The 14836-nt window shown below is 50.1% G+C and overlaps 1 protein-coding gene across 1 annotated transcript in view; it reads right to left on the minus strand.

The window, feature by feature from the left end:
* Positions 1-14836, minus strand: part of LOC141995676 (unconventional myosin-X-like) — a 268905-nt gene that overhangs the window by 113606 nt on the left and 140463 nt on the right. The window contains exons 19-21 of the mRNA XM_074966937.1: positions 8128-8208; positions 1152-1276; positions 705-819 (exon numbers count right to left, since the gene is read on the minus strand). Coding sequence (XP_074823038.1) covers positions 705-819; positions 1152-1276; positions 8128-8208 — 321 coding nt within the window. The remainder of the gene's footprint in view (positions 1-704; positions 820-1151; positions 1277-8127; positions 8209-14836) is intronic.

The following is a 14836-nucleotide window of genomic DNA, read 5'->3' on the forward strand; positions in this document are numbered from 1 at the left end:
TCAGTGCCTGGAAGACATCAGCACCAAGACAAGACAGAAAAGCTAAGATTCACCAAAACAGAAGCAAACCTCTGTCAGAGTTGGAGGCTCAGCATATGGATAGATTTCCCTGAAAAATATTGATAACTACATTGATTCCAGCACCAGCAGCTAAGCTCCTGTAGCAGGAGATTAATGCAAACCTGAAGAGCCAGCTGCCCCTCCCCCCCACATTTTTAATGTACACCAAAGCAGCACCTCACTAACCCACCTCAAAATCCTTGAGTTGACTCTGTACATAGTGACATGATCACAGTGGGCAGGAGTTAGACTGGACATGAGAAGGGAGCAAAGTATTGTTTTGCAGGTCCACCCAAAAATCCAAAGCTAGTTCTGCTTGGGTCGTTTAAAACTAGACTTGACAAAGCAATAGTAAACGTACAGTAGGGAACAGTCCTGTCCAATGGGAGAAAGAAAAGTGCTGTTGGGTCTCATCTAATCTATCTCCAGATATAGAATACAGGAAGCATTTGAGACATTACAGGTCAGCAGCATAGCCCAGTCAGTGACCTTCACTGGTACGACTATTCAGTGCCATTCGTTTACCTCCACCTGCTGTTTATTAGAGTGCTCCTCTGTATATCACCTTTCAATTAAACTCTCTTGCATCAGGAATTACTTCCCTCCCCTCACCCAATGGACCCTTTTCTACACTGAGGTAATACCTTGTTTTTACCCAGCTGCCACTCTTTCCTGGTGCTGTCACATGTCTGTAGGAAACGTGCACACACAGCCTTGGTGTTTTCTGGGACACTCAGATTCTTCGTGAGCATCTTGTACCTGAGAACCAAACACAATCTCTTGACATAAAAGTATGTACGATACTATCCTCTCCATTTCTAACATGCTTCAAAACCTTCCTCTTCCCATTCATTCTTCCCCAGGGTTGTCTTATCTGCCCATCTGGGAACTTCTCTTTTTCATGTTCTTTATCCAACTGCAGTTGGACTAACCTCCAGTCTAGAAACTTCCACCTCCGACTTGCAGCTGTCCCCATAATATGGTTGACATGGAGACAACACAAAAACCATCCAAAATTTGGGAACAGTACCAGTGACAAAAATTATAGAGAAAAGGAATATACCACCACCCACTTCCATGTTACCCATTACCTGCTGAGGAAATCCGGGAAGAGACGCCGTATGGGGAAGCCTGCTCTTCGAATTTTCACTGTCTCCAGCATCCCAGAGTACCGGAGCTGGTTTAGAACTACATCCGGGTTAAAGAGGTTTGGTGCCTAAAAGACCAAGATTAGAAACAAACCAAGAGAAAGAGAGACATCTAAGCAAGCAGTAATACCAGACATAACCCTTTGCTTGCTGGCATGGTGTCTGCTTATCTGAACGTTGTAAGGGGCACACAGACACATATTCACAGCTCCCTAGAAAGTTAACCCTGCATGTTAAGGGCCCCAGCTGAAAGATGGGTCAGTTTAACAAAAATGGCAGACAGCTGCCACAAAGATACTCAGCACTGGAACAGAGGCAGGAGGGAACTGGGTGCACACATATCAACAGCAAACTGCAACATCTTCCATAGCTCAGAGTCTAGCAGGGAAGTGGGCAATGAACTGTGTTGAGCCACAGCCCCCTCCACTCCCACTGCAGCCCACTCATGCAGAAAATTACACTGTTCTCAACTGAGGGATCAGATGTAGCTGGGGGAGCAGCAAGGGAGAAGGCACCTGGCTTTCTGCTCATCAAATGTAACAGTAGTTTCCAGCAGCCCAGAAGCAAAACTGCAGGCATGCCTGCTGCCTTCACAGCTTAACTGGATGAGTGAGAATCCAAATGAGAGCCCAATGCGTCCCTGAAAGATCGGAGCTAAAAGGCAGGAAGGAGCTTCTATACTGGGGCAGGAGCTTGCAGCGGGCCCTGCTCCTGAAGAGAGAATACTAAATACAGAATACTCTAGGATACTGACATATAGACATCACAACACAGAGATTCTGCCCTTCTCCGAGTTCTCCATCTAGTCTGGTCAAGACTCCTCCTTGCTGCCACTTTTCTGAGTGTCAAGGTGAAACTCCCTCTAAAGGAAACTTGCTCCTTTACAGAAAGCTAATCTGAAGCATCTTCACTCCTGCCCTGTTAATGGAACGAAGCTTTATCCTCCTCTCTGTTTCAGGAAAGAGCTCTGCAGGGGGACTTTTCCTGCAAAAAGGCCCTCTTTGGAAAAGGCCCATTTCGACAGGTTTGTCTCCTTCTCTCCCCCTCCCACCCCCACTTCCTATGAGGGGCTCCAGACCTGGAGAAACTGGTCTGTTCTCTCGCTACCCCCATCTCTAAGCCCTGGTCTACACTACGAGTTTAGGTCGGATTTAGCAGCGTTAGATCGGTTTAGCCCTGCACCCGTCCACACTACGAAGCCATTTTTTCCGACTTTAAGGGCTCTTAAAACCGATTTCTGTACTCCTCCGCGATGAGTGGATTAGCGCTGAAATTGACCTTGCTGGGTACAATTTGGGGTAGTGGGGATGCAATTCGACGGTATTGGCCTCCTGGAGCTATCCCAGAGTGCTCCCATTGTGACCACTCTGGACAGCACTCTCAACTCAAATGCACTGGCCAGGTAGACAGGAAGAGCTCCAGCATGGACCGAAAGGGAGGTACTGGATCTGATCGCTGTAGGGGAGATGAATCTGTGCTATCAGAACGCCGTTCGAAAAGATGAAATGCCAAAATATTTGAAAAAAATCTCCAAGGGCATGAAGGACAGAGGCTATAACAGGGACCCGCAGTAGTGCCGCATGAAACTTAAGGAGCTCAGGCAAGCCTACCAAAGAACCAGAGAGGCAAATGGCCACTCTGGGTCAGAGCCCCCGACATGCCACTTCTATGATGAGCTGCATGCCATTCTAGGGGGTGCCCCTATAACTACCCCAGCCCTGTGAGTGGACTCCATCAATGGACTCTCATGCAACAGTGATGCGGATTTTGGGGATGAGGAGGAGGAGGAGGTTGAAGCACAGCAAGCAAGCGAAGAAATCGTTTTCCCCGAAAGCCGGAACTGTTTTTCACCCTGGATCTAGTACCCTCCCAACCCACCAAAGGCGGGCTCCTGGATCTAGAAGGCGGAGAAGGGACCTCTGGTGAGTGTACCTTTGTAAATATAATACACGGTTTAAAAGCAAGCATGTTTAATGATTAATTTGCCCTGAAGACTTTGGATGCATTTGCGGCCAGTACAGCTACTGGAAAAGTCTGTTAACGTGTATGGGGATAGAGCGGAAATCCTCCAGAGACATCTCAATGAAGCTCTCCTGGATGTACTCCCAAAGCCTTTGCAAAAGGTTTCTGGGGAGGGCAGCCTTATTCCGTCCTCCATGGTAGGACACTTTACCATGGCAGGCCAGCAGCACGTAGTCTGGAATCATTGCGTAACAAAGCATGGCAGCATATGGCCCCAGTGTTTGCTGGCATTCAAGCAACATCCGTTCTTTATCTCTCTGTGTTAGCCTCAGGAGAGTGATATCATTCATGGTCACCTGGTTGAAATAGGGGAATTTTATTAAGGGGACATTCAGATGTGGCCATTCCTGCTGGGCTGTTTGCCTGTGGCTGAACAGAAATCATCCCTGCTGTTAGCCACGCGGTGGGGGGAGGGGAAGCGATCATCCCAGAGAATTGGGTGGGGGGCGGGGTAGTTGGGTTTGTGCTGCACGTTAACCTGAAAACTGCAGCCCCTCCTTTTAAATGGCCAACCCATTTTAAAGAGCCAACCCAACGGGTGCTTGGTATGTGAAATGAGGGCGCTGCTGTTTGAAACCATTCCCACATGTTAGGAAGGTTAAAGAAGCCAAAAGACTGTGGCTTATCATGGCTGCCTGTAAGCCAAATTCTGTTGCCCGCCGGCCCTGCGTGTGTGATCTCTCACACCATACCGGCAGGCCCTCGATATAAGAGGCAAAATGCGACCTTGTAAAGAAAGCACACGTGCTATGCAATGTTAACAGCTTGGTTCACTGTGAAATTCTACCCACTGTTCTCTAAAATGTCTCTTTTTAAAGACTAATCTCCCTTTTTTCCCTCCTGCAATTGCAAATGTTTCATCGCTCCACGTATCATCTCCGTCCCAGAGGCTATCAAAGATTAAAAGCTGAAAAAAAAAAAAGCACTCGCAATGAAATGTTCTCTGAACTCATGCAGTCCTCCCATGCTGAAAGAGCCCAGCACAATGCGTGGAGGGAGACAATATCAGAGTCCAGGAAAGCACAAAATGAACGCGAGGACAGGAGGGACGAGTGAGAGGAGAGGTGGCGTCAGCGTGATGAGAGGAGGCAGGATGCAATGCTGACGCTACTGGAGGATCAAACTAATATGCTCCGACATATGGCTGAGGTGCGGGAAAGGCACAGATCACCGCTGCAGCCCCTGTGTAACCAACCATCCTCCTCACCAAGTTCCATAGCCTCCTCAACCAGACACCCAGGAACGCGGTGGCGGGGGCCTCCGGGCACCAAACTACTCCACCCCAGAGGACTGCCCAAGCCACAGAAAACTGGCACTCAACAAGTTTTGAAGTGCAATGTGGCCTTGTCCTTCCATCCTCCCCTCCTCCACCACCCCTCCTGGTCTACCTTGGCAGTTATCCCCCCATTTGTGTGACGAATTAATAAAGAATGCATGAATTTGAAACAATGACTTTATTGCCTCTGCAAGCGGTGATCAAAGGGGGGAGGGGAGGGCGGTTGGCTTATAGGGAAGTAGAGTGAACAAAGGGGGTAGGTTTTAATCAAAGAGAAACAAACAGAACTTTCAAACTGTAGCCTGGCCAGTCATGAAACTGGTTTTCAGAGCTTCTCTGATGCACAGCGTGTCCTGCTGTGCTCTTCTAACCGCCCTGGTGTCTGGTTGCGCGTAATCAGCAGCCAGACAATTTGCCTCAACCTCCCACCCCGCCATAAATATCTCCCCCTTACTCTCACAGATATTGTGGAGCACACAGCAAGCAGTAATAACGATGGGAATATTGGTTTCGCTGAGGTCTAACCGAGTCAGTAAACTGCGCCAGCACACTTTTAAACATCCAAATACACATTCTACCACCATTCTGCACTTGCTCAGCCTATGGTTGAACAGCTCCTGACTACTGTCCAGGGTGCCTGTGTATGGCTTCATGAGCCATGGAATTAAGGGATAGGCTGGGTCCCCAAGGATAACTATAGGCATTTCAACATCCCCAATGGTTATTTTCTGGTCTGGAAAGTAAGTCCCTTGCAGCAGCCGTTCCCACAGACCACAGTTCCTGAAGATGCGAGGATCATGTACCTTTCCTGGCCATCCCACATTGAGGCTGGTGAAACGTCCCTTGTGATCCACCAGTGCTTGCAGCACCATTGAAAAGTACCCCTTTTGGTTTATGTACTGGCTGCCTTGGTGATCCGGTCCCAAAATAGGGATATGCGTTCCGTCTATCGCCCCACCACAGTTAGGGAATCCCATTGCAGCAAAGCCATCCACTATGACCTGCACAGCTCCCAGAGTCACTACCCTTGATAGCAGCAGATCAGTGATCGCATTGGCTACTTGGATCACAGCAGCCCCCACAGTAGATTTGCCCACTCCAAATTGATTCCCGACTGACCGGTAGCTGTCTGGCGTTGCAAGTTTCCAGAGGGCTATCGCCACTCACTTATGAACTGTGAGGGCTGCTCTCATCTTGGTATTCTGGCGCTTCAGGGCAGGGGAAAGCCAGTCACAAAGTTCACTGAAAGTGCCCTTACGCATGCGAAAGTTTCGCAGCCACTGGGAATCATCCCAGACTATGCAGTCCCACCAGTCTGTGCTTGTTTCCCGGGCCCAGAATCGGCGTTCCACGGCATGAGCCTGCCCCATTGCCACCAGGATGGCCAAATTGCCAGGACCCATACTTTGAGAGAAACCTGTGTCCATGTCCCCATCACTCTCCTCACCACACTGCTGTCGCCTGCTCACCTGCTTTTGCAGGTTCTGGTTCTGCATATAGTGCTGGATAATGTGCATGGTGTTTAGAGTGGTCACAACTGCCGTGGTGATCTGAGCGGGCTCCATGCTTGCCATGGTATGGTGTGAGCAGGAGAGCAGAGTGGCAGCGGAAGCAGCGAGTGGATGACGCTGCTGACAGCAATATGGTGCCCGCACGGAAAAAGGCACGAAACAATTGTTGGCCGTTGCTGTCACAGAGAGCTGGCAACAGACGGTGCAGTACGACTGCTAGCTGTCATCTCCTGAGTGCTCACGGTGCTGCTGGCTGGGAGAGCAGCCTGAGGCAGAATGGCCCCCTCAAGGATTGAACTCACAACCCTGGGTTTAGCAGGCTAATGCTCAAACCACTGAGCTATCCCTCTGCCAATATTCCAGGCAGGACTGAATCTCCATTAGACAAAACAAAGAAGAGCATGACCTGAGTCACTCCTATTTATGTCCAGGCGCCCCTGACAGACCTCACCGAGGCCAGCTAAGAGCACCCAGGAGACGACGAGGACAGATACCAGTCGTACTGCACCGTCTGCTGCCACAAGGCAACGACCTGCTGCTGTGTAGCAATGCAGTCCCACGTCTGCCAGCACCCAGGAGACGTACGGTGACGGTGAGCTGAGCGGGCTCCATGCTTGCCGTGGTATGGCATCTGCATGGGTAACCCAGGAAAAAGCGCGGAGGGAGGGAGGGATGGGGGGCCTAACAACATGTACCCAGAACCACCCGTGCCAACGGTTTTTGCCCCATCAGGCATTGGGATCTCAACCCAGAATTCCAATGGGCAGCGGAGACTGCTGGAACTGTGGGATAGCTACCCACAGTGCAATGGTCCGGAAGTCGACGCTAGCCTCAGTGCTGTGGGCACACTCCGCCGACTTAATGGTCTTAAGTGGGGACACACACAATTGACTGTATAAAATAGCTTTCTAAAAAATCGACTTCTATAAATTCGACCCGATTTCGTAGTGCAGACATACCCTAAGAGGCAGGGAATCAAGACTGATGGATTTTCTGAGTCCAGGAAATGAGAAAGAGACACAGACATCATTGCAATGTGAAATCAAATCTAGCTGGTACCATGGAGCATGGCCACAGTGCAACGTGCTACAGAGAAGTCCCCGTGCAGGGGTGCTGCTGTACAAGTCACAGGTGAATGAGAAGTTTATTGGCCCAGCTTGCGAGGCCTTTGATTTTGGGATAGATAACAAAAACAGAAGTGGGAAATGGGGGACACAAAGAACCCTTGACACTTGTTTAGCAGAGCCACAACTTCAAGCACCTCTGCAATTATCTATAGATCAGAGAAATGGCAGATGACACAAATTAACACCTGCCAGCATAACAAAACCCCATCTCATCTCTGCCCACCCTCCCACTTTTAATATGCTGACACCTAGAATGACTTCTCTCCCAGACAGAGAGAAGAGAGATAATAACGGTGGGGGAGGGGAGTGACAACGGGAACCCTGGTCTGGAAGTGGGAGAAATAGAAGGCACACAGAACCCTTGACGGGGAGAAATCAGGGATCATACAAATCTCTGGCAAGAGGAGAGAATGGGGGACCCTGGAATGGAAGAAAGGGTAGCAGGGACATACAGAAAACCTGGCATGATGGCAAAATGGAGGACCTTGGTATGGGAGTGCACACACAGCTCCTGGCATAAGGGTGACAATGTGGGAAACCAGGAATACACTAGAGTCCCTCGCATGAGGGAGGGGATGGGAGAGGGAGGAAATGGAATATACAAGGAGCCCCTGATGTGTGCAATGCACTTGGCCTATGGAAGCTATGAAGTGTGCAACCCCCATAGTCTACTACACATACCCAAAATCCCAGAGCAGATTCCCACTCCCAAAACAAACAGGAATCACTCGCCCCCTTTGTCCCACTGCAGGCGATGCACAGGGTCCTGCTTCCGAGCTGTGTCAGCACAAAGAACGGGGGGAACAGTTCTTACATGCCATGCGTATTTGTTTTTTCACATAATGCAAAGGGTGGGATGCATTTTTCTTCACTTTAAAAAAAAACTCACAAGAGAGGGGCAAGAGGCAGAGTTTCTCTCCCCATTTCCTCATCATGGGCTCAGAAGGATGTCCCTCCTCCCTCCCCCCAAAGGTGGGACTCACCTTTTCCGTGTTTGGTTTGATGCAGCGAATGAAGAATGGATTGGAAGTGCTGAGTGTGGCCATCAGGGAATGGAGAGAGTCCTGAAAACACCAAGACAAAACTAGAAAAGCAGTCATTCCAGCAGGGACTGGGGGTCTATGGGCTCCTGTCTGAGTACAGGGGACTCTTAAGCACCCCTCTATTCCTAAACTCTCTCCTTGACTCCACCTTCTCTTCCTCCATGCTTCTCCTTGTCAGTTTAATAAATAGTCAGTTTAATAAAAAATTTAAAAATCACATGTCACTGAAAAATGTTTACCTGCTGTTATTGACTAACCTTGTAAGGCCTTACACTCAACAGCATTTTTCTGTCTGTAATGTGGTAACTTTTCAACATTTCAACCAATTGATTCCAAAATTTCAGGAAACATTTTAGGCACCAATTAACAGAACCCTACTGATTTTGGTGAAAATTGGAAAAACCAAAAGTGGGAAATGAGGGAAACACAGAGCACGCAGTTAACAGAAGCAGCAGCTTCAATCAGCAAGGTAACTAGAGAGCAAAGAACCAGTTGATGATGGCCATTAACATTTTCCAGCACAATACCCCCATTTTATAATGACCAGTCCTCCCAATACAGTTTAAAACACTGGCACCCTAAAAGAGAAGGAAAAGAAGAAAGGAGGAGGGGGATGAGGGTGCACACAGAACCTCTGGTGGGAGGGGAAAAACTGTTACTGACCTTCCGTAACCATTGTTCTTCAAGATCGGTTGCACATGTCCATTCCAACGTAGGTGTATGCACACCCTGAGCACAGTCACTGGAATTTTTCCCCTAGTGGTATCTGTGGGGTTGGCTCTGGTGCCCTCAGGTACTGTGTGCTCATAGTGCCAATATAAAGGGCACTGCTGACCCTGCCCCCCCTCAGTTCTTTCTTTTCGGCTAACTCTGACAGGGAGGGTTTTGGAATGGACATGTGCAACACATCTCAAAGAACAACAGTTATGGAAGGTTAGTAATAGTTTTTTCTTCTTCGAATTCTTGAACATGTCTACTCCAATGTAGGTGATTCCTAAGCAGTTATATAGGAGGTGGGCTTGGAGTTCATAGACATGCTGACTGCAAAACCGCTCAGCCAAATATGGCATCGTCCCTGGCCTGTTGGGTGATGGCATAGTGTGCCGAGAACATGTGTGCTAATGACCAGGTGACTGCAATGGAACTGCGAAACCACTTTCAGGAGGAAAACAGGGTGCGGACACAACTGCACCTTACCCTTAAAGAAAATCATATACGGGGGCTCCAACGTGAGGGCAGAAAATCTCCAAAATTCTTCTAGCCAAAGGGATGGCCACTAAAAAGGCCACCTTCCGGGAGAGATGAGTTAATGAATACATTGCCAGCAGCTTGAATGGGACCCATAAGCTTTGATAAGATGAGGTGTAGGTCCCAGGGAGGAATGGGATCTCTAACATGGGGTATATCTTCTCTAGGCCTTTGAGGAAAAAGATAACCATCTCATGATGGAAGATGGACTGATTGTCGACGGGGGATGGGAGGCCAACATCACTGCAACGTCAGCCTTGGTGGAAGGAACAGCCAAGCCTTGCTGTTTCAGAAACAACAGGTATTCCAATATAACCTGCAATGAAGAACTCGAGGGTTGAATTCCACGCTGGGAAGATGGGAGAAATGCTTCCATTTTGCAAAGTAAGTAGCTCTGATGGAGGACTTCCTACTACCTAGGAGGACCTGATGAACCTGTTCCGAGCAAGCAAGCTCTTCATGATTCAGCCACGAAGCTTGCAGGCTGTCAGATAAAGAGAGCTGAGGGTCAGATGGAGCAACCAACTGAGGCCCCGAGAGATCAGGTCAGGATATAAATGAGGCGGGAGCGGGGCCTCCACTGAGAAGCCTAATAGGGTGGTGAACCAATGTTGCCTGGGCCAGGCTGGGGCTATGAGAATGACCCAGTCCCAGTCCTGCTTGATCTTGATCAGAACCTTGTGCACTAGTGGGATAGGAGAAAAGGTGTAATGCAGGTGATCCACAGTAGCAGAAAAGGGTCCATGAGACACCCTGAGCTCTGGCTTTGCAGGGAGCAGAACTGGTGGCATATCCTGTTAATTTGGGTAGCAAACAGATTTATCTGAGGAGTCCCCCACCATTGGAAAATGTGATACCCGGCCAAAGGGACCGCTTGTGGTGAGTGGAGAAAGACTTGCTGAGGCGATCTGCCAGCTGGTTCTGTGCTCCCGGGTGGTGAAAAGCCTTGAGGTGGATTGAATGCACTATGCAGAATTCCCACAGATAGCTTGCTTCCCAGCACAGCAGGGAAGAACATGCCCCACACTGCCTATTGATGTAAAAATGGCTGTTGTGTTGTCCATGAGAACCCATATGTCCTGGTTCGCAGTGTGAGGCAGGAATGCCTGGCAGGCTAAGATGACTGCCCTGAGCTCTCTGACGTTGATATGAAGAGAGCGCTCTTCTAGAGACCAGAGGCCTTAAGTCCTGAGGGGCCCTAAACGGGCTCCACAGCCTAGTGCCGACGCGTCTGAAACTGGCGACGTTGAAGTTTGGGGCCGTGAAAAGGGTATTCCTGCATGAACCGTGCAAGGATCCAACCACCAATCCAGGGAAGAGAGGACTCAAAAAGGTATGGTGAGAATTGAGTCCAGATGGTGACTGGTAGGTGAGTACACCGTGGCCAACCATCCCTGAAGAGGTCTGAGGTGCAGCCTCGCGTGTTGCACAACGTAAGTGCATGATGCCATGTGGCCCAGAAGTCTCCAGCAGCTCTACACTGCTGTAACCAAGTGGGTCTTGAGGGAACTTATTGGGACCATGGTCACCTGAAACTGGTCTCCCAGGAGGAAGGCTCTGGCCTGAGTGGAGTTGAGTACTGCTTTGATGAACTCTATTCTCTGCACTGGGACAAGGGTAGGATTTTTTGTGTTTATTAGTAAGGCCTGGAAAGTTGACTGGATGAGGAGGATGCTGGATTCCATCTGAGCCCTGGACTGGCCTTTGACTAGTCAGTCGTTGAGATATGGGTAGACATGCATTGCTCCTCTCCTCAGGCAGGCTGCCACCACTGCCATGCATTTGGGGGACAACTTCCTGGTGCAAGGGCTGGAGAAACCAACTCGGGGCTGTGCTCCTCTTGACCTGCTGCACACAGACAGGGAAGAATTAGTAGGGGAAGTAGAAGTGGGTGGCAGCCTGGGCAGCAGTGACCATGAGATGGTCGAGTTCAGGATCCTGACAAAAGAAAGAAAGGAGAGCAGCAGAATATGGACCCTGGACTTCAGAAAAGCAGATTTTGACTCCCTCAGGGAACTGATGGGCAGGATCCCTTGGGAGGCTAATATGATGGGGTAATGAGTCCAGGAGAACTGGCTGTATTTTAAAGAAGACTTATTGGGCGCAGGAACAAACCATCCCGATGTGGAGAAAGAATAGCAAATATGGCAGGCGACCAGCTTGGCTTAACAGAGAAATCTTTGCTGAGCTTAAACACAAAAAGGAAGCTTACAAGAAGTGGAAACTTAAGACAGATGACTAGGGAGGAGTATAAAAATATTGCTCGAGCATGCAGGGGTGTATAATCAGGAAGGCCAAAGCACAATTGGAGTTGCAGCTAGCAAGGGATGTGAAGGGTAATAAGAAGGGTTTCTACAAGTATGTTAGCAACAAGGAGGAGGTCCGGGAAAGTGTGGGACCGTTACTGATTGGTGACAGATGATGTGGAAAAAGCTGAAGTTCTCAATGCTTTTTTTGCCTCTCTCTTCACAGACAAGGTCAGCTCCCAGACTGCTGCACTGGGCAGCACCATATGGGAAGGAGGTGAACAGCCAGGTTCTTGAAGCTGCTCTTGAGGCGGTGCAGGTCTAGAACAGGAACACCAGAAGCTCCCTAGAAGTGGGGGAGCCATTGGTGCTCAAATCATGGCCCCGCCCTCGCTCTGCCTCTTCCCCCAGAGGCCCCGTGCCCCCTGTTTGCTCCTCTCTGCCCCCTCCTCCCATTGCTCACCCTTAAGGTAGGGAAAATGGGAGTAGAACCCCTTTCCTCTCAAGTTTTGCAGAACCTCTTCCATGGCTCCCATCCGAAGGAGGGATTGGACTTATTGGACCAAGAGTCGCTTGTAAGAAGGGTCCCTGAAGAGGAAAGGGGAGTAGAAACAAACTGGAGACTAGTGTATCCCACTTCCACAGCACTCAGCGGTCCAAGGTGATACAGGCCCAGGCACTGATGAAGTGGGACAGATGGTCCGAAAACAGAGGTGCAACTGCATCTGATATAAGGGGGACTGGGACAGGGACCTTGAGCATCTCGTCAAAAGGAGAGCTTCAAGCTCTCTGAGTGCCTGGGAGCAGCATGTGTCAGTCCCAAGGCAGAAGCTGGCAAAGGCAAAGTACCGGGCAGACTGCTGGGACCTGTAATGATTCCTAGAAGCCCCTGGGGTATATAACTGTAGGGACTTCATGGTTGTCCTAGAATCCTTAAGCCCATGGAGCTTAGCACTGATCTTCTCTGAGAAAGACCGGAAGACTGTAACCAAGAGCTCCTGTGCATGGTTACCACGAAGGCCATGGATCTGGCCACAGAATCAGCCACATCAAGGGCCGCTATGGTTTTCCCTGCATCAACCAGCAAGGAGACGTCCTATCTGGTTTCTTGAGGGAGAAGATCTTTAAACTTGTGCATGACATCCCACATATTAAAACATAGCAACCCAGCAGTGCCTGCTGGTTTGCCATCCTAAGTTGCAACCCTCCAGTAGAGTAGTCCAACTTTTTGGAGTCTTTTGCCTTAGACGTTGCCCCCAATTGCCCTTGGCAATCTCTTTTGTTGGTGGCCAATGCTACCAGGGACCCTGGAGGGGGATGCGAGTATAAGAATTTGTAACCTTGGGCTGGCACATAATACTTCTTCTCCATATGCTTTGACATAGGGTGAAGGGAAACAGGGGTCTGCCAAAGAACCTTAACCGGGTCCATGATAGCCTCACCGAGTGGCAGAGCCACCCTCGAGGGGTCCGCTGCTGTCAAAATGTCCAGCAGGCTATGAGAAGACTCCTTGACCACCTCTGCTTGGATGCCCATATTTGATGCCACCTGTTTTAACAAGTCCTGGAGAGCCTTGTGGTCATCTTGGGGAGGAGACATGCCAGCTGCCAATACCATCTCCTCTGGGGAGGAGGAAGCCAGCATCGACTGAGGGCCCTCCATTCCTCCTTCTGTATCGGCCGAGACCCATGGGCCCTCCTCTTGATGCTCGGTACCGGAGTCTAGATCAGGAGTCTCCCATCAAGGCACTGGTGGTGCTCTACTCTTGGAGGCCACCAAATAGGAGTGCCTTGAGAGAGGACCCTGGGCTGGTATCAGCCTCCAAGGACCAGAGGGCAAGCACTCGGTAATATGCTTGTGTTTGGTTTGGTGGGGGTAGGAGTACCACGGTGAGTAGCGCAGGTGGCTGCAAACAGAGTATGACCCTAATTCTGACTCCGAAGACAGAGTCCCGGCGAGGTGACTAGGGAGGTGTGGACCCCATCAGTGCCGGAGATCAGTGCTGTGATAGTGAAGCCTGCGCTGAGGCTAGCATGGAGGGTTTTCCCCTGGATGGTACCACGGTCCTGATTCCAGGCAGAGGCTGGGAGAAGATGGTTCCCTGGCTGATGATACCAGCGGCACCAATTCCTGCACCGCCGGAGATATAGACAGCAGCAGTGAGAGCAGGTCCTGGGTGCTGCAAACGCCTCCGGAGTTGACAGCACTGTAAACATACTGGTAACAGGCTGCCTGCCTGAAGACAGTACCAAGGAGTTAGCAGGACCTGTGTAGGCTCCTGAGTCGCTGGTACCAGCTGTTGTGGGAAGAAGAAGAGTGGCCTGACACAGGTCTCACTTTATCCCTGTCCCCAGGCCTGGCTGACTTCAGCACCAGGAATTGACCCCTCTCGTCCAGCGGCCTCTTGTGCTTCTTCTTAGGCACCAGGGATGGGGAATGATGCCACGACTCTCGCACAGTGGGAGGAGCACTCTGCACCAACGCCGAGGTACTCAGTGCCGAGTCTGAGCGACTCAGTTCTGAAGCAGGTCTCAGAGCTGCCTCCGCAAGAAGGACTTTTAATCTCGTCTCTCAGTCCTTTTTTGTGTGAGATTTGAAGCCCTTACAGATCTGGCAGCAGTCCTTCCTGTGAGTCTCTCCCAAGCACTTGAGACAACTTGAGTGCGGGTCACTCAGGGGCATTGACATGCCGCAGGAGGCACAGGCCCTGAAGCCTGGGGAACGAGGCATGCGCTGGCATCAGGGAACGGATGAACTTCACCAACTGAAGGAGAAAAGGTCCAACCCTAATAGACTAAAACTGACTAAACTATATACAATGATACACACTACAAAAAAACAGTGAAAACCACTGGGAAAGTTTGCTGAAGCAAAGAGAGCAGCTCCAGTGACCATCATGGGCAGTAAGAAGGAACTGAGGGGGTGCAAGGTCGGGAGGGCCCTTTATACCAGCGCTCTGAGCACGTGGCACCTGAGGGTGCCATAGCCAACCTGACCGATACCACTGGAGGAAAATTTCCGGTAATTGTGCTCGGGGTGCGCACACACGTACACTGGAAAGGACATGTGCTAGCACTCAAAGAAGAAATGGGAGATGCTGGTATGGCAGGCATGGGGGAATGGAAGAGCATGGGGATGCAGAGACCCCTGGTATG

Source organism: Natator depressus, chromosome 11 (assembly GCF_965152275.1).
Source record: "Natator depressus isolate rNatDep1 chromosome 11, rNatDep2.hap1, whole genome shotgun sequence".
NCBI classification, from domain to species: Eukaryota; Metazoa; Chordata; order Testudines; family Cheloniidae; genus Natator; species Natator depressus.